Source organism: Ovis canadensis, chromosome 16 (assembly GCF_042477335.2).
Source record: "Ovis canadensis isolate MfBH-ARS-UI-01 breed Bighorn chromosome 16, ARS-UI_OviCan_v2, whole genome shotgun sequence".
NCBI lineage: Eukaryota > Metazoa > Chordata > Mammalia > Artiodactyla > Bovidae > Ovis > Ovis canadensis.
Window position 1 is genome coordinate 28,295,594 of NC_091260.1, and position 24,165 is coordinate 28,319,758.

At 37.9% G+C, this 24,165-nt stretch overlaps 1 protein-coding gene across 2 annotated transcripts in view; it reads right to left on the bottom strand.

Moving 5' to 3' along the window:
- RNF180 (ring finger protein 180) overlaps positions 1-24,165 on the bottom strand; it is a 304,519-nt gene that overhangs the window by 229,400 nt on the left and 50,954 nt on the right. Inside the window, exons 3-5 of one of the 2 annotated variants that reach the window (XM_069556324.1) lie at positions 5,819-5,914; positions 3,261-4,220; positions 424-459 (exon numbers count right to left, since the gene is read on the bottom strand). In XM_069556324.1, the coding sequence (XP_069412425.1) occupies positions 424-459; positions 3,261-4,220; positions 5,819-5,914 (1,092 nt within the window). The remainder of the gene's footprint in view (positions 1-423; positions 460-3,260; positions 4,221-5,818; positions 5,915-24,165) is intronic. The other variant, XM_069556325.1, reaches the window with a different exon arrangement.

Consider the following 24,165-nt stretch of genomic DNA (forward strand, 5'->3'; position numbering starts at 1 on the left):
GTTTTTTTCTAAGAGAATAAAAGGACAAGCTACAGACTGGGAGAAAATCCTTACAAATCATAAATCAGAAGAACTTACATTCAAAGTGTATAAAGAATTTTCAAAATCCAGCATGAAGAATACAACTCAATTAAGAAAATGAATAAAAGATTTGAAAAGATACTTCACTGAACCGTAACATACAAATAGCAAAATAAGCACCTGAAAAATGTTCAACATCATTAGGGAGATGCTAACTAAAATCACAATGTGATACTACCACATATCTATTAATGACAAAATTTTAAAAATAGAGTACATCAGGTGTTTATGAGGACGCACAGCAAAAGGAATTCTCAAACTTTGCTGCTTGGACTGAAAAATGGTATAGTCACTCAGAAAGACATTTTGACAGTTATTCGTAAAGTTTAAATATACACTTACCATACAATCCAGCAACCCCACTCCTGGACATTTACCCTAGAGAAATGAAAGCTTAGGTTCACACAAAAACCTGTACGTGAATGTTTATATCAGCTCTATTCCTAACTGCCAAAACCTGGAATAACCTACCTGTCCTCCACAAGTAAATGGATAAACTGTGGTTCATTCATACAATGGAATACTATTAAGCAAAAAAACAACAAACTATAGATATGTATATTATACAACAAACTATAGATATGTATAGATATATAAACAACATGGATAAACCTCATAGGTAAGTCTCAAAACATTACATACTATATATTCTAATTTTATAAACATCACATTATTATTTTATAAAATTACCAAAAAGACAAACTGAAGTAATGGAGAATAGATCAGTGGTTTTTGCAAGTAAGGGATGGGACAAGTGTATGATTGCAAGATTTAATCATAGTATAATTATAAAGGCACAAGGGAAATTTGAGGGGAGATGGAACTGTTCTAAACATTCATTGTGGTAGTTGTTAAATGAATTTTATAGATATATTTAGATCATAGAGTTGTATGCCAAGAATAAATCAGGTTTACTGCATGAGAATTAAAAAGTAAACCAAAAAGATTACATTGAATAAAAAAAAAGTCTTTTCCCAAAATAGATGCTCAGTTAACATCTGCTGAACAAAAACACTGAAAATTGGCTGCAGTTTCTGCTTTAACATTAATCTTATTTATATCCCTAAGCTTCAAATATGTAAATAACTTTTTGTAGCATCATTAACATTTTCTATCATGGTATCTGCCACAGAAAGATTTCTAGTTTACACAAAAAAATAATTTAAAATATCGAATGAAAGTCAGAAATCTATTATTCCAACCAATTATTTTAACCTTTAAAGATTATCATTAATAATAGGTAACTTTTTCTTTATACCTTGTATGCATATCTTTCTCATTAAAAAGGGAGTAGGATCTGTTTTTAAGTCATTACCCTAAGGCATGATACACAAAACAGATATTTGATGAATGTTTACATAATCAGCTAATCTTCATTAAACATTAAATGAGCTGAATAGTTGAACCATTAATTTATCCTGAATATTAACTCTTTCTAGGATTTATCCTTTTCCTTGAATTAGTGAAACTGACTACTAAGAAGTGTTCTTCCTTACTCAAACCACAGTGTGTACTCACATTGTGAGTCTGTGTCACTTCTATGCAGCTACACACTTTCAGATTTTCTTTGCTAAGGACACATTGGGCATCTGTTTGCCTGCAGCTCCCGTGCAAGCAACCAAATGGGATCCCACTATACCATTCCTGTACTGACTTGTCACAGGTCTGACTAAGACTCATTCATTTCAATCAATTATCTAAGCAGATTGGTTAAATCACGTGTGTGAACGAATAAAAGCAACTTCATTAAAAAAACAAAAAGACCATTAATTTTGTTCTTTGCTTTAAACTGTGTGAAAAAAGTGTGTTCCTACACTAGAAAATGATTAAAAACATAACCGAGGTTTTTAGACGAACCTAGCCTAAGAATTAAATACATCTTGAAAATTGTAAAGATGCTATTTGTATGTATTTACAACACAGAACAAGGATAATTCCCATACTTGTTTGAAATTTCTGTTTGTTAAGAGAATTATTTTATAGCTCTCCACAGTTTTTAAGGTATTATTTCTGTTAACATAGCTAATGAGATCATCTCTAATTTATCTAGGTTTCAGTCAAATTTTCAATAAATTTTTGAACTTTACAGCTCTGATAAATTAAACTATAAAGTATATTATAATGGTGCTAAAATATATTCACTTTTTATATCCTACAATATATGCTTTGATACCACATTACACCATTACTTGCAAAGAAACCAAACTAAACTGCTTTTGTCAGAAACCAATCAAAAATATAATAAACAATCTAACCAAAAGATGAAAACATTTAAGCTGATTGAAGCACTTAATGCAGTAATTTTATTTGGCCCATGACTAAGGTCATAAACACTAATGAGTTTGCTTAACTAAGAATGAACTATTTACATAAAGTTGTAGGTTTCTATATTTTAGCTCTGAGAACACTGTTAATATTTAATATGCTAATTAATAAGGACTATAATCTATTATGACCAAGTAAATAATAAAGCCAATTTGCAAAAACAGTTTATATAGAAATAAGCCAGTTCTCAAACTTCCAAATTTTCATGAGCACCTCATCCACTGGCTTTAATTGAAGGACTTAACACTGGTTTCCTTCACACACCCCACCCCTGAATGTATCATTGTGGGTACAGGAGTTCAAACCACAGAGAAGCACCCTCTCCCATAAAATTACACAGTCAATTATCCTTTAGATAATTTTCACAGTTTAGCACAGTTAACCATATCTGGCTAATTTGGGCACATAATTAAACCAGGCTCCTTGAAAATATCCATTTAAACTAAATGTAATGAAAATGAATGAATTTCTTACTATACTGCATTTACTCAGGGAGACTTTGTTTCAATTTAACCTGAAAAATCAACACTGCAAAACAATCCTAACTTGAATATATTTCAAATGTGTATAACAACCTAGCCTCAACATCATGAGAGGAATGTTCCTATGAAGTATTTGTAAAATTGGGGAAAACCTCAAAAAAGGGCATTTTCTAAACATGTGTAAGCACAGAGACATGATTATACCTGCCAGTTATAACAGAGCTATGTGATTATTAAGTTCACTTGGTGAAATCTCATTTCAGAAATCACTCAGACCTAAGTTTTTATAATAAAGGTATTCAAAGTTAGCTCCTCTCCCCAACATCTGACATTTATAATATAGGGTTTTTAGGAAACTCTATTAAAAATTACCTGCTTCTGCAGCCACCTCTCATGCCTTCGTTGTTTCCGTCTCAGATTCTTCAGTTTGCTCTTCTCTCTCTTACTGAGCCTCTGATTAATGGCACCCAGTGAAAAACTGCCTGAGTGCAGGAAGTTTAGAGGAGACAGGTGCTCTTCCTGGTCCTCAGCCTCCAGTGTGCTCCTGCCAGCTGCAGGCAGGTCCATCAGGAAAGTCAGGCTGTTAGGACTAGCATGGCCAGAATACACGGCAGAAGCTTCTAGACCACACTGAAATTCTCCTCCTCTTTGTGTCTGGGTCTCACCGGGAGCCACTGAAAATCTTTGCAGCAGCATATTAGGATCAAAACTGGATGAAATCTGAAAGGAACAGTTATTTTTATTCGATTCTAAAGGCAAGCTCGGAAGGTCAACAGGCTGTGTCTCATTGAGCCCAGGATATACAGCAGTCTTACTATGGATTTCATATAAAGTGGGTAATAAAGTCAGTTTCTCACTGATGCTCAGATCCAAACTATGTGATTTTCTATGAAAAGCTCTCGGAGCGCATCTGGTGGTCACAAGCTGCGGAACAAAAAGCTGGTATTTTGGATCTGATGCTTTGAAGAGCAGTTTTTCGTTCTTCATCTTGAAATATGTTGACCGTACCTCCAGGCAGAGTGCTTCAGTTAATCTTCCAGGACCATTATTATTTGGGCCCATGTTAAAAAACCTGTGATTTCTGTTTCTGGAGGCGCCACCTGTCAGCAGAGTTTCCTTGTCACAACCTGACTGAACTCTAGGATGTGACAAGTATTTCAGCGATGGTCTCATTAGTCGGCCTGACGGTGTTGGCTGATAATCGGTACGGCTCTTGGAGAGATGTACAGCTGCAAGCTGGCCACAGGAACATTTTGGAGTGCTGACAAAATTAAAGCCCCCTAAACGGGCCCCACAGAAAGGGCAATTCAGTTTTCCAACTGTCCACTGGGCCTACAGGTAATAAAGGAAAATAAAAACAATGCTTTCATTGTAAAGTAACCAAAGAGAATGTGAGTTGTTTTTTTTTTTTAAGCCGACCACATGAAAGTTTTTTATGCCACAGAAAAGGCCAGCTTTCTGTTTTCTGATTAGTAGACAGAACAGTAAATGGAAACAAACCTTCCAATAAACAGAGATAAGAAGCTCCAAAGGTCTAGAATGATAACATAGTGCACATCACACCCATCTAGACAATACTCCCAAGATTCTAAAGAGTCTTTTAGACAATAGACTGAATATGGATACAGTGTGAACTAATGAAAAGAAAAATACACTATGGAACCAGGAAGCAAATCAGTCTACAGAGCTTAATTTGCAAGTAAAATCTCACAGAAAAGTGTCTGTTTTGATACACTTCTTGCATACCAAGCACTGTGGGAGGGAACTTTACCCAAACAGCAGAATAAAGCTCTTCCTGCCTTTTTACATACAACTGAAAGATATTGGTTGCATGTATCAGTTAGTTCATTTTCTCTATTCAGATTACAAATAAATAGTGAACTAGCTTAAAAATATCTTTTAACAGAAACAGTGGAATATCTGAAATGTGCTAATATATTTTGCAAAGTTCAGGACACTTATAAGCAGTACCCTGGCATTCTCCCAGGAAATCACTACAATGTGAGAATGAATGCAAGAGATATCTAGCTAATGGTATTTTTAACCAAAAAAGTAAGCTAGTCAGTGGAGGAAAGCAACTATATTTTCCCCAAATCATATTTAATATGATTTTCTATACTTTTCTAATACTTAGGTGTTTTGCTGGGAGAAATAATGAGGCCACATTGAACAGTTCCTGCTCTTATACTATTTCATTAAGGATTCTTAAAAGTGTGGTTTTTTCATTCTGATTGTGCCAGTAAGAGTCATTAATTTTCAAGTTTATTTTACATGTGTGTGCATACATGAGTGATACCCACAGGATATTTCATTCACTTCACAGGGACTGTTCTAGGTACTGGGGGATATAATACATAACGAACAAAACAAAAACTTTTGACTTCATGGAGTTTATATCCTAGTAGAGCATCTAGGTAATTAACATGATCATTAAGTCATTTGTGTATGTGGATGTGGATGTATATATATGTGCATATGTGTATGGATGTGCATAACAATTTATATATGTTATACAAACTTAAGCATATTTACAAGTTCTACATATCTTGTAAAATGTGTGTGTAAAACATAGACAGATATATATAGTAGAGAAGAGAGAAAGGAAGTGTTTAGTGATAATAGCTGGGAGAGGCAGTTGATAGATTGGCCAGGTGATGCCTCAATTAAGAATAAAGACCTAAGAAAATGATGGAACAAGTCGGTAGTGGTGGAAAGAGAATTCAAAGAAGGGGAATTTTCAAGTGCAAATCTGAGTTACAGAAGTACTCAGAGCACTCCAGTAATAATGAAAGCAGTAAGTGTAATCAAGAGTTACATACACATTCATGTTTCCTGAAACAATGCATTCAAGAAAAATAGCTCCAAAATAAGGACAATAACATTCTGAAAGTAGCATATTCCTAAATTTACTTAGAAACTAAGGAACTTACTTTTTGTATCAGGCAATGTATCCATTCTGGAAGGGCTTCTATATTCATGTGCCACACATGACAAATATTTTCATCATCAGCTGAATCATTTGTATTCTGTTATATCAAAATGCATGATTAGTCATGACTAGTTCAGATTTTATTTCACAAAATTCATATTTAAGTAAAACACAAAAATATAAATTCACTTTTAGGTAGGAAGGAAATACATACTGCCCTTCTCTCCTTATTCCCGCCCATTGCCAAGACAAATCTATAAACTTTTTTTTTTTCATGGAATAGCCACATTTAAACTGACAAAAAACAAAAAAATCCCTCTACTTCATTGAGACCATCAAATTAAAACATAAGCACAAAGTCACTGAATGGACAAATTTGGCACCCTATTTCATTCTGTGTGTGAGAAAAACTATTCATGACAACTTTCCCCAGCCTTCAATCTCTGATTCTAATAACAGATTAAAGGAGTTACTATATTCGCCATCAAGATGCTCAAGAAAAGTTTAAAAGGGGAACGCCACACTTTCACTAATGGTTAGGACTCCACGCTTTCACTGCTGAGGGCCTGGGTTTGATCCCTGTTTGGGGACCTAAGATCCTAGTGTGGCATAGCAAAAGAAAAAAGAGAAGAAAAAAGCTTTAGAGGATTGGGGGAGAGGAATAATTGTGCAGGGAGCTATAAAGGCCCTAAGTTTCAGCTGTGTAAGTACAGCGAAAATTTCAGCGACAATTTTGGCCTTTTGAACTAGATTTGCAGAAATAAATGTGATCTATAGTTGAGACACTATGACTTCCCAGTTGGTTCTTTAGTACTTCTGACCTTAGGACAGTTGCTTTACTTCTCTGAGTCTCTGTTTCTTTTCCCCTTAAACTCCGCTGGATAATTGGCTCAGGTCCCTTCCGGGTCTACAGAATTTCATTCTATGAGATGACAGAAAGGGTTGATTGACAAGAACAGGGCAAGTACATAGCAGATGGGAACAACACAAAGAACGGCCTATGCCAAAGTTGTGACAACGGAAGCAAAAAGGGCCCTGGGGAACTATTTGGGGTGGATTTGAAGCCTGTCTGTCTCTAGGCAAGAGCAGTACTTGGGACAGAGAGAAACAAGGCAACATTGCTAAAAGTATGGCTGGAAAGGCCTGGAAAAAAACGGAAAGCATTTGCAATAAGTCCAGGAGATGATCTTCTGAGGACCAATCTCTATTCTGGCTGAAAATATTATCATATGAAAGTATCACATTATTTAATATGTTAACTACCTCAACATACTGTGAAATAGATTTAATAATAAGTACATCTCTAATACATTTTCTAAAGCAAGTGAAAAAGAAGTAAATATACTCAGAATTATGATATTATAAGCATATACCACCTAAAAAATCAATATTATAACTTTTCTATGGAAATATATGTATATAAATAGAAAAGGTACCTTACAGGCTATGTACCAAACTGACATCACATGGTTTGAAGAAAGAAAGAACTTCAAGATTAGGAAAGTTATTAAAAGGAAACTAACTTTTATGGAAAATTGTTTTAATGGGAAAATAAGTTATACTTACATAATTAAAATTGTATTTAAAATTGATGTAAATAAAATACATTGATTACTTCTGGTCTTGACAATACTAAAGTAAGTGGGATTAGACATGCCCTCACCATTACAACTGATAAAACTAGGCAAAATATACTACTGTTTTAAGACATTAGACCAAAGAAGAAAAAAAAAAAAGCACAGGGCTGTGATCTCTCAGAGAAGTCAAATAAATGAGGTTAGCCTAAAAATAACCCTGGATATCTGCCTCAGGGAATTTTCAGAACCTTGGTGTAGGGAAGAGGAACTCAATTAGTGTACGGCAGCCTTGCTGATTTAAGACTAAGAACAGAGGCTATAAAGGCTAAACAGCTAGAATTTACAGGACTGTTGTACCAGCAAGGAGAGGCCTGTAATTAGAAAAAAGCTCCAGAAATCTGTATAGTAATTCCTCTAATTTTTTGGTTGAATACCATTATGGAGGTATGAAGGGTGAGATATCAGACAATCAGATAAAGAAAATTTACCCTGGAAAAGACATCTTCCAGTGAAGCATAACTATTCAACTAGGGCTCACAGTAAAGCTGGGAAGATGTTCAAGTCCCAAGCAGCCAGAGTAGAAGGATCTCAAGGAATATATGGAGTATTTAGGAGACAGAGGATGAGATGGCTGGATGCCATCGCCGACTCGACGGATGTGAGTTTGAGTGAACTCGGGAGTTGGTGATGGACAGGGAGGTCTGGCGTGCTGCAATTCATGGGGTCGCAAAGAGTCGGACACGACTGAGTGACAGAACTGAACTGAACTGACTGAGGAGAGGTTCCAGCAGAGTTCTGTCGTAAAAGTAGGGCTAAATTAGCCCAAGAGTAAAGGTTACTAAAAAGCAACCCTAATAAAGTTGGCCTCCAAAGAATGAAATTCAATCATAAATAACTCATATGTCTGCTAAAACATTCTTTACAGGAAGAATAATATCCAGACACTCAGTAATGTTAAATCAAAATGTTGTACCTACAAGAGAAATTACTAGATTATGTACCCAAAAAAAAGTGACCTACAACCAGGAGAAAAATTGTTCAATGGAAATATCCCCCACGTTCCATCATGTTGAAGTTTGGTAGAAAACTCATGCTGATGTTTGTCAGAAACCAACACAATTCTCTAAAGCATTTATCCTTCAATTAAAAAATAAATAAAAAAGAATCTCCCCCAAAGTGGAGAAGATTGAATAAATAGACAGACTTTAAATCAGCTATGACATATTTTCATGAGTATAACAAGAAGATAAATTACCTTAATACTAAATGAATGGTTTACCTAAAGAAAAAACTTCTGAAATTAAAACTTTCACTTATTAGCAAATTGATACTGTAGAAGAAAAATCAGTGAACATGAACATACAGAAGTAAAAATGATGAAAAAAAATCTAGCATAGGAAGAAAAAAGAGGAAAAAAATGAGCAAAATTGAAGTGACTTATGGGAAACATCAAATAGTGTAACATAAATGTAAATGCCCCTTCATGGATCACAGCCTTGTCATGGCAAAGGGACTTGAGTAACTCAATGAGCCATGCTGTGCAGGGCCACCCAAGGCTAACAGGTCATAGCAAAGAGTTCTGACAAAACATGGTCCACCCACTCCAGTATTCTTGCCTCGAGCACCCCATGAACAGTATAAAAAGGCAGAAAGATATAACACTGAAAGATGAGCTCCCCAGGTCAGAAGGTGTCCAATATGCTCCTGGGGAAGAGTGGAGGGATTGCTGGGAGAAATATCAAACCTCAAATATGCAGATGACATCACTCTAATGGCAGAAAGCAAAGAAGAACTAAAGAGCCTCTTGATGAAGGTGAAATAAGAGACTGAAAAAGCTGGCTTGAAACTCACATTAAAAAAGACTAAGAGCATGGCATCTGGTCCCATCACTTTATGGCAAATAGAAAGGGGAAAAATGGAAGCAGAGACAGATTTTATTTTCATGGGCTCTAAATTCAACTGTGGACTGTGGCTGCAGCTATGAAATTAAAAGATACTTGCTCCTCTCCCTTCCTGACCTGACCATGATGATAGGGTAGATGACAGGACCCCTGGCACACCCTGCCTCCCAGCCAAGCCTGGAGATCCTTGAGACAGCCCTAGGTGCTGCCAGCCCACTGTTCATAAGAGGAGACAGGCCGGGGGTCAGCCATGAGGTCAGGGTGGAGCCCTGTCCTGCCCCTACCACTGTCCTGCCTTCCAAGGTCCTGTGGTGGAGCAGCCCTGTCCTGGTGGGGGCAGGGGCCTGGGGTGCCCATGCTAGCTGTGTGCCTGGCAAGTAAGCATCTGTGGCGAGGGGCCAGGAATGTGGAGGTGGACCCAGGCACACTTCAGCACTTTGGAGAGTTTTTTTCTCAAGCAATTATAAAAGTAGAAACTTGTCAGCATCATGATGAACTGAATTGTGAATCCTGAAACACCTCTGCTGGCCTGTGGTTTGAGATGAGAGTAAGGATGCCAACCTGCACTTCCCTTCCCCCTCTGCCCCGCTCCCCCCACCACAGCCTCCCATGGACTTTGTCTAGAGGTCAGGGGCCCTGGGCCTGGCAAAAGAAATAACAAACGAGGAAAAAAAAAAAAAACTTGCTCCTTGGGAGGAAAGCTATGACAAACCTAAACAGTGTATTAAAACACAGAGACATTAAAAAAAAAAAAAAGGGCAGAGACATCACTTTGCTGACAAAAATAATATAGTCAAAGCTATGATTTTTCTGGTAGTCATGTATGGATGTGAGAGTTGGACCAAAAAGGCTGAGTGTGAAAAAACTTATGCTTTCTAATTATGGTGCTAGAAAAGACTCTTGAGAGTCCCCTGGACTGCAAGATCAAACCAGTCAGTCCTAAAGGAAGTCAATCCTGACTATTCATTTGAAGGACTGATGCTGAAGCTGAAGCGTCAATACTTTGGCCACCTGATGTAAAAAGCTGAAACGTTGGAAAAGACTGACGCTTGGAAAGACTGAGGACAAAAGGAGAAGAGGGTGGCAGAGGATGAGATGGTTAGACAGCATCACTGACTCAATGGACATGAATTTGAGTGGAGAAGAGAGGTACAGGCATGCTGTGATCCACGGAGTTGCAAAGAGTTAGGCTCAACTTAGCAACTGAAAAACAATAGCAACACGTGTAAGTGGAGAAAAGACATGACAGTAGGATAAACCATAGCCAAATTTTCCAAAGGCCTATAGATCAAAGCAGCTCAAGGATTCTTAAACAGTGTAAACACAAGGGAAACTACGGCTCTTAATAAAATTGCTGAAATTCAGTGACAAAAGTAAGCATCAGGAGAAAATAAGTATCCTACAAATAGGAGAAAGAAGAAAACAATGATTTTTGGAATTCCACTTAGGGCCATAAAGGAATGGGAGTTTAGAATTAGCTTCCTGCAACAAACAACTAGAAAACTGAACAAAATTTAACAAACAACTATTTTCAGTCAGTGGGACAACAGGCAGCGAAATAGTGACTTCTGAGAGAAATAAATTAACAGAGCTTACAGTCATACAGACTTTTATTCTGAAGACAATTGAAGGAACCCCAACAGAGTCTAGCCAGCTTTCTGAGTTGAGGAAACAGGAATCAGATTTTTAAGAGGTAAAGGCAAACTAAAATTTGTAGGGCACAGTATCCAAGAGAAATAAGAAGAAAAAAGCCTCAGAAACTTGTATATGGTTTCCCCTTGAGTCTTTGATCAAATTCTAATCTGGTCATGCTTAGAGTAAAACTCCAGGAGACTGTGCTAAGAACACCTACAGGGGAAAGAACAATTACAGAGGCTATAAGCCAAACACTTTCAAGAGCTCACACAGGGCCAGGAATCATTATGTTCCAACCAGTCTGATGGAAAAGGACTTCTTCAATAATGAGGCATTCAGTAGTGACCCAAAGGGTCATTCCCTAAAAGTGGGGCAAAATAAGCCTTAGAATAAGGACTACTCTAAACCCACCCTAAAGAACCTAAAAATAAGTTTCTAAATTATCAAACTTATCTAGAAACAACTATTAGGCAGAAGGAAACATAAAATCCTTTAAAAGAATAAAACAAAATATAATTCTCTACAAAATGAAATTTATAGTCTTCGGCATCCAATTAAAAATCCAACATGGTGCAGGCCTGGGTGGAAAGGAATAGCAGCCACTATTTGTGTGTCAGGGATAAAGCTCTATCCAGATCTTTTCTCCTTGTCTCTCCAACCAAACAAAAGACTTAAACTACTAGGGAAAGGACAATATTCATTACGATTTGGAGCACTGAATAAAAACAAAATCCTCTACACCTGAGACAGTGGCAGGAATGCAATGCTGGACCTAGAACTATAACTGAAAGGGACAGGAGCACCGAGATGGGCAAATTCCTATGACCCAGGGACACAGTGCCTGCTAAGACTGAGGCTGTCAGGCAAGCAAGGTGGATGCAAATTAGGGAAGAGCAAGGAAAAGATGGTACTGGTAAGGATGAATTGAAACACACATCAGTTTGTCTCTGATCTTGATAGTCTGGGTATATAATAGAGAAACTAGAATCCTTCATCACAGAGACAAATATGTTAATATACTTATCTGACCCAGGAGGTGAAGGCCAAATGAGAATCCAGGGGAAGGTAGAGAAGTTACAGGCTTATTGAAGTTGTTCTCCCTCTTCAAGGTGAACCAGCATAATAAAACTATGGGGATAGAGAAGAGATCAGCAATTGTCAGGTTTGGGGTGGGGATGAAAAGACCAAATATGAAGGGGGAAACCACAATCACGAATGACTTAAATCAAATTGCTTATGATTATACAGCGGAAGTGACAAATAGATTCAAGGGATTAGATCTGATAGAGTGCCCGAATAACACACAGAAGTTCCAAACACTGTACAAGAGGCGGTGAACAAAACCATCTGCAAGAAAAAGAAATGCAAAAAGGCAAAATGGTTGTCTGAGGAGGCCTTACAAATAGCTGAGAAAAAAAGAAGCAAAAGGCAAAGGAGAAAAGGAAAGATATATCCTTCTGAAAGTGGAGTTCCAAAGAAAGCAAGGAGAGATAAGAAAGCCTTCCTATACACTAATAATGAGAAAACAGAAAAAGAAATTAAGGAAACAATTCCATTCACCATTGCAACAAAAAGAATAAAATACTTAGGCATATATCTACCTAAAGAAACTAAAGACCTATATATACAAAACTGTAAAACACTGGTCAAAGAAATCAAAGAGGACACTAATAGATGGAGAAATATACCATGTTCATGGATCAGAAGAATCAATATAGTGAAAATGAATATACTAACCAAAGCAATCTACAGATTCAACACAATCACTATCAAGCTACCAGTGGTATTTTTCACAGAGCTAGAACAAATAATTTCACAGTTTGTATGGAAATATAAAAAACCTCGAATAACCAAAGCAATCTTGGGAAAGAAGAATGGAACCGGAGGAATCAACCTGCCTGACTTCAGGCTCTACTACAAAGCCACAGTCATCAAGACAGTACAGTACTGGCAAAAAGACAGAAATATAGATCAATGGAACAAAATAGAAAGCCAAGATAAATCCACGCACCTATGGACACCTTATCTTTGACAAAGGAGGCAAAAATATACAATGGATTAAAGACAACCTCTTTAACAAGTGGTGCTGGGAAAACTGGTCAACCACTTGTAAAAGAATGAAACTAGAACACTTTCTAACACCATACGCAAAAATAAGCTCAAAATGGATTAAAGATCTAAACGTAAGACCAGAAACTATAAAACTCCTAAAGGAGAACATAGGCAAAACAGTCTCCGACATAAATCACAGCAGAATCCTCTATGACGCACCTCCCAGAATACTGGAAATAAAAGCAAAAATAAACAAATGGGATCTAATTAAAATTAAAAGCTTCTGCACAACAAAGGAAACTATAAGCAGGGTGAAAAGACAGCTTTCGGAATGGGAGAAAATAATAGCAAATGAAGCAACTGACAAGCAACTAAACTCAAAAATATACAAGCAACTCTTGCAGCTCAATTCCAGAAAAATAAACAACCCAATCAAAAAATGGGCCAAAGAACTAAATAAACATTTCTCCAAAGAAGACATACAGATGGCTAACAAACACATCAAAAGATGCTCAACATCATTCATTATCAGAGAAATGCAAATCAAAACCACAATGAGGTACCACTTCACACCAGTCAGAATGGCTGCAATCCAAAAGTCTGCAAGCAATAAATGTTGGACAGGATGTGGAGAAAAGGGAACCCTCTTACACTGTTGGTGGGAATGCAAACTAGTACAGCCACTATGGAGAACAGTGTGGAGATTCCTTAAAAAACTGGAAATAGAACTGCCTTATGACCCAGCAATCCCACTGCTGGGCATACACACCGAGAAAACCAGAATTGAAAGATACACGTGTACCCCAATGTTCATCACAGCACTGTTGATAATAGCCAGGACATGGAAGCAACCTAGATGTCCGTCAGCAGATGAATGGATAAGAAAGCTGTGGTACATATACACAATGGAGTATTACTCAGCCATTAAAAAGAATACATTTGAATCAGTTTTAATGAGGTGGATGAAACTGGAGACTATTATACAGAGTGAAGTAAGCCAGAAAGAAAAACACCAATACAGTATACTAATGCATATATATGGAATTTACAAAGATGGTAACGATAACCCTGTATGCGAGACAGCAAAAGAGACACAGAAGTATCGAACAGTCTTTTGGACTCTGTGGAAGAGGGAGAGGATGGGATGATTTGGGAGAATGGCATTGAAACATGTATAATATCATATAAGAAATGAATCACCAGTCTAGATTTGTTGCAGGATACAGAATGCTTGGGGCTGGTGCACTGGGATGACCAAGAGGGATGGTATGGGGAGGGAGGTGGGCGGGGGGTTCAGGATTGGGAACACATGTACACCCGTGGCAGATTCATGTTGATGTATGGCAAAACCAATACAATATTTTAAAGTAATTAGCCTCCAATTAAAATAAATAAATTTAAATTTTAAAAAAAGCCTTCCTAAATAATCAATGCAAGGAAATAGACAAAAACAATAGAATGTGAAAAATTAGAGATCTCTTCAAGAAAATTAGAGATACTAAGGGACTAACATTTCATGCAAAGATGTGCACAATAAAGGACAGAAACAGTATGGACTTAACAGAAGCAGAAGTTATTAAGAAAAGATGGCAAGAATACACAGAACTATACAGAAAAGATCTTAATGACCCAGATGACCACGATGGTGTGATCACTCACCTAGAGCCAGACATCCTGGAGTGAGAAGTCAAATAGGCCTTAGGAAGCACCACTATGAACAAAGTTGGTGGAGGTGATGGAATTCCAGCTGCCCTATTTCAAATTCTAAAAGATGATGCTGTGAAAATGTTGCACTCAATATGCCAACAAATTGGAAAACTCAGCAGTGGCCACAGGACTGGAAAAGGTCAGTTTTCTTCCCAGTCCCAAAGAAAGGCAATACCAAAGAATGTTCAAACTACTGCACAATTGTACTCATATCACACACTGGCAAAGTAATGCTCAAAATTCTCCAAGCCAGGCTTCAACAGCAAGTGAAATGAGAGTTTTCAGATGTTCAAGCTCAATTTAGAAAAGGCAGAGGAACCAGAGGTCAAATACCCAACATCCGTTGGATCACAGAAAATGCAAGAGAGTTCCACAAAAACATCTACTTCTGCTTCATTGACTACACCAAAGCCTTTGACTGTGTGGATCACAACAAACTGTGGAAAACTCTTCAAGAGAAGGGAATACCAGACCACCTTACTTGCTTCCTGAGAAACCTGTAAAGAGGTCAAGAAGCAACAGTTAGAACTGGACACAGAACAATGAACTGGTTTCAAATTGGGAAAGGAATGTATCAGTGCTGTATATTATCACCCTGCTTATTTAATTTATATGAAGAGTACATCATGCAAAATGCCAGGCTGGATGAAGCACAAGCTGGAATTAAGTTTGCCGGGAGAAATCTCAATAACCTCAGATATGCAGATGACACCACCCTTATGCCAGAAAGTGAAGAGGAACTGAAGAGCCTCTTGATGAAAGTGAAAGAGGAGAGTGAAAAAGCTGGCTTAAAACTCAACATTCAAAAAATGAAGATCATGGCATCTAGTCCCATCACTTCATGGCAAATAGATGGGAAAACAATGGAAACAGTGACAGACTTTATTTTCTTGGGCTCCAAAATCACTGCAGATGGTGACCACAGCCATGAAATTAAAAGATGCTTGCTCCTTAGAAGAAAAGCTATGACCAACCTAGACAGCATATTGAAAAGCAGAGACGTTACTTTGCCAACAAAGGCCCACATAGTAAAAGCTATGCATTTTCCAGTAGGCATGTATGGATGTGAGAGTTGGACCATTAAGAAGGCTGAGTGCTGAAGAATTGATGGTTTTGAACTGTGGTGCTGGAGAAGACTCTTGAGAGTCCTTTGGACTGCAAGGAGATCAAACCAGCATCCTAAAGGAAATAAATCCTGAATATTCATTGGAAGAACTGATGCTGAAGCTCCAATACTTTGGCCATCTTATGTGAAGAGCTGACTCATTAGAAAACCCCTGATGCTGGGAAAGATTGAAGGCAGAAGGACAAGGGGACAACAGAGGATGAGATGGTTGGATGGCATCACCAAATCAATGGACGTGAGTTTGAACAAACTCCAGTAGATGGTGAAGGACAGGGAAGCCTAGCATGTTTTAGTCCATGAGGTCGCAAAGAGTTGGACATGACTGAGGGCCTGAATGAACAACATGATGGGGGAGCATGATAGAATTTAGGGAATAATGCAATTGCTCTGTATCTTAACTGAAGCTATGCATATTCAACCCTATTGTCAAAATCTTGGCAACTGTATCCCAAAGAGTAATTTTACTGTATGTAACATGTTTTAAATGAAGGTTGAATGAAGACGTTTTCATAGGGCAAGTGAAGTGAAGTGTTATGTTAGTTGCTCAGTCATGTCTGACTCTTTGCAACCCCATGGACTATAACCCACCAGTGTCCTCTGTCCATGGGATTTTCCAGGCAAGAATACTAGAGTGGGTTGCCATTTCCTTCTCCAGGGATCTTCCTGACCCAGGGATCAAATCTGGGTCTCCTGCATCGCAGGCAGACTCTTTACCATTTGAACCACCAGAGAAGCCCAAAGGAGTCCTGTTTTCACAGGAACAAATCCAAAAAGAAATTTATCACCAACTTGCGATAAACAACATGTTCTTGAAGTACAATAAAAATTTCATCAAACAAAATCTGGATCGACACAATTGAGTGGTGATCCTCAAATGGCAAATATGTTGGCAAATGTAAAATTTATTTTTTTTTTAGTTTTCTGTAAATAAAACTTACTTTTTAAAGCATATCATTAAAAATATCCTGTGGAGTTTTAAATGCAAAAATAAAATGTACGAAAACAATACAAAGACTAGGACATGAGGGATGAAAGCATATTAAGGCTCTCACTCTATACATACAATTTAAAGGAAGATGGTGATGAACTAAGGATATATGTTGTAAACCAAAAGATCAACCACTAAGGAATAAAAGTACCCTAAATAGTAGCTCAGTTGGTAAAGAATCTGCCTGCAATGTGGGAGACCCTGGTTCAATTCCTGGGTTGGGAAGATCCCCTGGAGAAGGGAAAGGCTACCCACTCCAGTATTCTGGCCTGGAGAATTCCATGGACAGGCCATGGGGTCACAAAGAGTCAGATATGACTGAGCGACTTTCATACTTCACACAAAAAGTCAACAGAAGACATAAAGAAATCCTGTAAATAACTTAATTAAGCTAAAAATTCAGTAAAAGTATAACAGAAGATAGAACATGAGACAAAGAATAAATAACATATTACATTTAAGCTCAGACATATTAATACTGACATTAAATCTAATGGTCTAAATACTCCAATTACAAATCAAAGGATATTAGACTGGATGACAAAAACCAAGTATTAGTCACTCAGTCGTGTCCAACTCTTTGTGACCCCATGGACTGTAGCGCACCAGGCTCCTCTGTCTTTGGGATCCTCTAGGCAAGAATACTGAAGTGGGTTGCCATTTCCTTCTCGAGAGGATTTTCCTGAGGAAATGAACCCAGGTCTCCCGCATTGCAGACAAAATTTTACCAACTGAGCCACCAGGGAAGACAAAAACCAAACAATACATCATGTACAAGAAATTCATTTTAACACAAATGCACACATAGGTTTGAAATTTTAAGGATAAAAATTTTTATCATGAAAAAGTAAATCAAAGGAAAGCTAGAGTTAAAATACTAGTATCAAGGTAGATTTCAGGACAATTAAATTATCAAGGATAAAATAAACTTTTCATAATTAGAAAGGAATCAGTTCATCAGGAAGCTATAACAAATGTAAATACATACATACCTAATAGCAGAACTTCAAAATACCTGAATGCAGTACTTGGGCACAACCTCAAAAATGACAGAATGATCTCAGTTCATTTCCAAGGCAAGCCACTCAGACAGAACTTAAAAAGGAAGTGGACAAACTCATTATAAAATAATACATGTTAGAGTGAAAATAAAATAAAAAAAGAGAAGAAGAAAAGATCAATTAAACTAAGGGCTGGTTTTTAAATATAAAATTGACAAACGTTTAGCCATACTCAGCAGGGAAAAAAAAGAGAGAGAGGGCCTAAGTACACAAAACTAAAGATTAAAAAGGGGAAATTACAACCAGTATCAGAAAAATACAATCATAAGATAATACTATGAACAAGTATATTCTAACAAACTGGACAATGTAGGATGGATAAATTTTTAGAAATGTACAATCAACTAAGATTGAAATATAAGATATAACAGATGAATTACAAATATTAAAATTGAATCAGTAGTCAAGAAACTCCCCCAAACCCAAAGTCCAGGACATAATAGCTTCACAGGGGAATTCTACCAAACAGTTAAGGAAGACTTAATACTCATCCTTCTCCAACTATTCCAAAATACTGAACAGGAGGGAACCCTTCCAAATTCACTCTATGAGGCCAGAATTACCCTGATATCAAAACGAAAGACACCAATAAAAAAAAAAAATTCCTGAACATCTCTGACAAACACAGATGCAAAAATGATCAAGGAAATATCAGCAAACCAAATTCAACAAGATATAAAATGGTACACCATGATCAAGTGGAATTTATTCCAGGGATACAGAGATGGTTCATCCATGACGACACTCAGTAGTGACTGTGTCTGGTGATGAAAGTAAAATCTGATGCAGCAAAGAAGAGTAATGCATAGGAACCTCGAATGTTAGGTTTATGAATCAAGGTAAATTGAACGTGATCAGGCATCAACATCTTAGGAATCAGTGAGCTAAAATGAACAAGAATGGGAAAAATTTAATTCAGATGACCATTATATATACTACTGTGGGCAAGAATCCCATAGAAGAAATGGAGTAGCCCTCATAACCAACAAAGGAGTCTGAAATGCAGTACTTGGGCATAACCTCAAAAATGACAGAATGACCTCAGTTCATTTCCAAAGCAAGGCATTCAAAACATCACAGTAATTCAAGTCTATGCCCCTACCACTGATGCCAAAGAAGCTGAGGTTGATTAGTTCTATGACGACCTAGAAGACCTCCTAGAACTAACACCAAAAAAAGATGTTCTGTTCATCACTGGGGGTTGGAATGCAAAAGTAGGAAGTCAAGAGATACCTGGAGAAACAGGCAAGTTTGGCCTTGGAGAACAAAATGAAGTCAGACAAAGGCTGAGTCCTGCCAAGTGAATGCACTGGTCATAGCAAATACCCTTTTTCAACAAGACAAGGGACAACTTTACATATGGACATCAGGAAATGGCCAATACCAAAATCAAACTGAAGACATTCTCCAAAGATGGAGAAGCTGTATACAGTCAGCAAAAACAAGACCTGGAGCTGACTATGGCTCAGATCATCAGCTTCTCATAGCAAAATCCAGGCTTAAACTAAAGAAAGCAAAGAAAACCACTAGGCCAGACAGGTATGACTTACATAAAATCCCCTATGAATACGCAGAGGAGGTAACGAACAGGTTCAAGGGGTTAGATCTAGTTAACATGTGTCTGAAGAACTACGGATGGAGGTCTGTAATATTGTATAGAAGGCAGCGAACAAAACCTTCACAAAGAAAAAGAAAAGCAAGAAGGCAAAGTGGTTATCTGAGGCGGCTTTACAAATAGCTGAAGAGAGAAGTGGAAAGCAAGGGAGAAAGGGAAAGGTATAACCAATTAAATGCAGAGTTCCAAAGAGCAGCACGGAGAGACAAGAAGGACTTTTTCAATGAAGAGTGCATAAAACTAGAAGAAAACAACAGAAGGGGAAAGACTAGAGATCTCTTCAGGAAAACTGGAGATATCAAGGAAACGTTTTGCCCAGAATGGGTACTAAGATAACAGATGTCAGGAGCCAGCGTGAGGAACTCCGCCCATGGCAAAGGTCATGAGGAAGGAGGCTTCGGCATACACAAAGGCAGGATCGAGCTTCAGGAAACCCCCTGTTCCCGAGCATCTACCCCCAAAACCAGAGTCTGCCTACTTTACTTTTATGCTCTCACCTACACCTCTGACTTTACGGGGGGCTCTCCCCCATCACCATTTCTCTCAGAGAAGGAGTTAACTTGCAGCTCCAGTTAATAAAAATTCCTGGGCATGACAAGAATGTTTCAACTTAAAACTCCTCTGAAGGTTCTCTAGCCTGCCTGAGCAGGTTCACCTGGCCACATGTGATTGTTTACAGCCTCCCAACCATGAGAGGCACGAGATGCTTTAACACTTTCTAAATACAGACTCTTTTGAGAAGTTACAAAATTATTAGTATAATGGGTTGATTAGAAATTATATTGGTGAAGGGTTTTTCATTTATTGAGCCAATATTTGCTGCTAAATCTCCATATTCCCTGCCCTTATAATGAATATAACTAGCATATAGGAAAATAAGTATTAACCTTTGAGATTAATCATGTTAAACCTTAGGCTAAGTAAATTCCTTTCTTGATTGTAACCCACTACACCCTCACCCTATAGGAATGCAACTTTATTTGGAGGGTGGCGCTTGGTTTAAGAAAAAAATCACCCCTGGAAAAAATAAGTTTTCTGGTTGACTGACTGTTATCAGAAAGGGCCATAAAATGTCAGCAGGCCTCATGGCCAGAAGATGATGTAAAACCCATTAGACCTTTGTATACATTTATATGAAGCACCAGATTTTAACAAGGGTCAGGTCTGCTGACCCCCGCGTGACTCTGTATTCATCCCTATGTATAACAAAAAGTATATAAGCAAACCTGAAAAATAAAGAAATCGGATCAGTTTCTGGAAAGACTGATTCCCCCGTGTCGTTCTTTCTTTCCCCTTCTGGCTGAATGCCCATCTGGAGCGTGGGTATTCACCAAGCTTGCTAATTTTGCCTGGGCTTCTAAGATTGGACTGGGGAGGCCTCAGTACCTCCTCTCCTTTGGGAGAATGGAAAGACACCTGTGGCCTACGTAGGTGGTGCAAATTCCTTGTCTTGGAATTTTATTGGAATTCCATGTACACCAAGTTATTCAGCCTCTTTTTCTCCACTAATTTTCCTACTGCACTATTCTTTTCTAATCTCTCTTTATATCTTTAATTAAATAAGTTTTTTCCTAGGACACCAATTCCATCTCCCCTTCGAATTACCCTGGATCCACCGGGGTTGGACCCCGGCAAACAGAAACAGTGGAGATATAGTAGGCCCTGAAGAGATCAAGAGGAGATGTACAGAATACATGGAAGAACTGTACAAAAAAGTTGTATGTGATAATGTATAATGAACCCAGTCACAACGATAGTGTGGTTAGCCACCCAGAGCCACACATTCTGGAGATCAAAGTTAAGTGGGCCTTAGGAAGAACTGCTATTAATGAAGCTAGTGGGTGCAATTGCATTCCAGTAGAGCTATTCAAAACCCAAAATGATGATGCCATTAAGGTGTTGCATTCAGTATTGTCAGCAAATCTGGAAGACTCAGCAGTGGCCACAGGACTGGAAAAGGTCAATCCTCACCCCAATTCCCAAGAAGGGAATACTAAAGAATGTGCTAACCATCAGACAACTACACTCATCTCCCATGCTAGTAAGATCATACTTAAAATCTTGTCTGCTAGGCTTCAGCATTATGCGAACCAAGAATTTCCAGATGTCCAAGCTGGGTTTAGAAAAGGAAGAGGAACTAGAGATCAAATTTCCAACATCTGATGGATCATAGAGAAAGCAAGGGAATTTCAGAAAAATGTCTACCTCTGTTTCATCAACTATGCTAAAGCCTTTGACTGTGTGGATCATAACAAACTGCGGAAAGCTCTTAAAGAAATGGGAATACCAGACCATCTTACCTGTCTCCTAAGAAACCTGTAGGTGGGTCAAAAAGCAACAGTTAGAACCCTGTATGGAATAACTGATTGGTTCAAGATTGAGAAAGGACTATGACAGGGCTGTCTGCTGTCACCCTGTTTGTTTAATCTATATGTTGAGCACATCATGAGAAATGCCAGGCTGGATGAGTTACAAGCTGGAATCAAGATAGGTGGGAGAAATATCAACAACCTCAGATATGCAGATGATACCACTCTAATGGCAGAAGGTAAAGAAGAACTAAAGAGTGTCTGGATAAGGGTGAAGGAGGAGAGTGAAAGAGCTGGCTTAAGACTAAATATTTAAAAAGCTAAGATCATGGCATCCAGTCCCATTACTGCATGGCAAATAGAAGGGGAAAAAGTGGAAGTAGTGATGGATTTTTTCTTCTTGGGCTCTAAAACCACCGTGGATGATGACTGCAGCCATGAAATCAGAAGACAATTGTTTCTTGGCAGGAAAGTAAAGACAAACCTAGACAGTGTGTTGATAAGCAGAGACATTACTCTGCTGACAAAGGTCCATAAAGTCAAGGCTAAGGTCTTCCCAGTTGTAAGTACTGGGCCATAAAAAAGGTAGAATGAAAAAAAAAAAAAAAGTAGAATGCCAGAGAATTAATGCCTTTGAACTGTGGTGCTAAAGAAGACTCCTGAAAGTCCCCTGGACAACAAGGAGATCAAACCAGTCAATCTTAAGGGAAATCAACCCTGAATACTTGTTGGAAGGATTCATGCTGAAGCTGAAGCACCAGTATTTTGGTCACTTGATATTAACAGCCAACTCACTGGAAAAGTCCCTGATGCTGGGAAAGATCAAGGACACAAGGAGAAGAGGGTGTCAGAAGACGAGATGGCTGGAAGGCATCACTGATGCAATGGACATGAATTCGGGCAAACTTTGGGAGATGGTGAGGGACAAGGAGGCCTGGCGTGCTGCAGTCCATGGAGTCACAAAGAGTCAGACACGAGTACGCAACTGAACAACAACACAGAGATGATTCAACATCCACAAACCAGTGTAATACATCTCATTAACAAAACAAAGAATAAAAATTACAAGATCACCTCAATAGATGCAGAAAACATACTTGACAAAATCCAACATCCATTCATGATAAAAATAAAATAAAAAAAAAACCTTGACAAAGTTGATATAGAGGGAACATACATTAACATACTGGGGCTTCCCGGGTGGCTCAGTGGTAGAATCTGCCTGCCAATGCAGGAGGCTGAAGAGACGCAGGTTAGATCCCTGGGTCGGAAGAGTCCCTGGAGAAGGAAATGGCAACCCACTCCAGTGTTCTTCCCTGGAAAATTCCATGGACAGAAGAGTTTGGTGGGCTACAGTCCATGGGGTTGCAAAGAGTTGGACACTACTGAGCAACAGAGCACTTCAACATATTAAACATCATTTATGACAAATACAGCTAGCATTCTACTCAACAGTGAAAAGTTCAAAGATTTTCCTCTGAGATTAGAAACAAGACAGGCACTTCAATGTAAATCAACTATATTTCAATAATTTTTTTTTTAGAAGAAACAAGGATGTAAACTCAACACAGTACTGGAAGTCCTAGCAATAGCAATAAGACTAGGAAAAGAAAAGGAATCCAAATTGCAAGGAAAGAAGTAAAATTGTCACTATTTTCAAATGATATGACACTATATAGAAAACCCTATACAGTTAACCAAAAAACTACTAGCACTGATAAATGAATTCAATAAAGCAGCAAGATGTAAGAAAAAATATATAGAAATCTGTTGCATTTCTAGAGACTAATAATAAATGATCAGAAAGAGCAATCAAAATGTTAAATTTCATTAACAATCACATCAAAAAGAATCAAAGACCTAGAAATAAATTTAACCAAGGAGGTGAATGACTTATAGTTTAACAACTATATGACACTAAAGAAAGAAATTAAAGATGATATAAATAAATGGAATGATATTCTGTGTTCACGAGTTGAAGAGTTACTACGGTCAAAATGCCCATACTACCCAAAGAATTATACAGATTTAATGAAATCTCTACCAAAACACCTACTACATTTTTCACAAAGCTAGAACAAGTGATTCTAAAATCTGTATGGACCCCAAATAGCCAAAGACCCCAAAAGAACCCAAACAGTCAAAGCAATCTGAGAAAAAAAACAAAGGTGAAAGTATCATGCTTCCTGACTTTAGATCACACAACAAAGTTACAGTTACCAAAGCATTGTACTGGTACAGAAAGAGACACAAAGAGCGATGTAATGACACGAATGCATATCCATATGGCCAATTAATCTACAACAAAAGAAGCAAGAGTATACAATAGGAAAAAGACAGTTTCTTCAATAAACAGTGTTGGGAGATTGGACAGCTA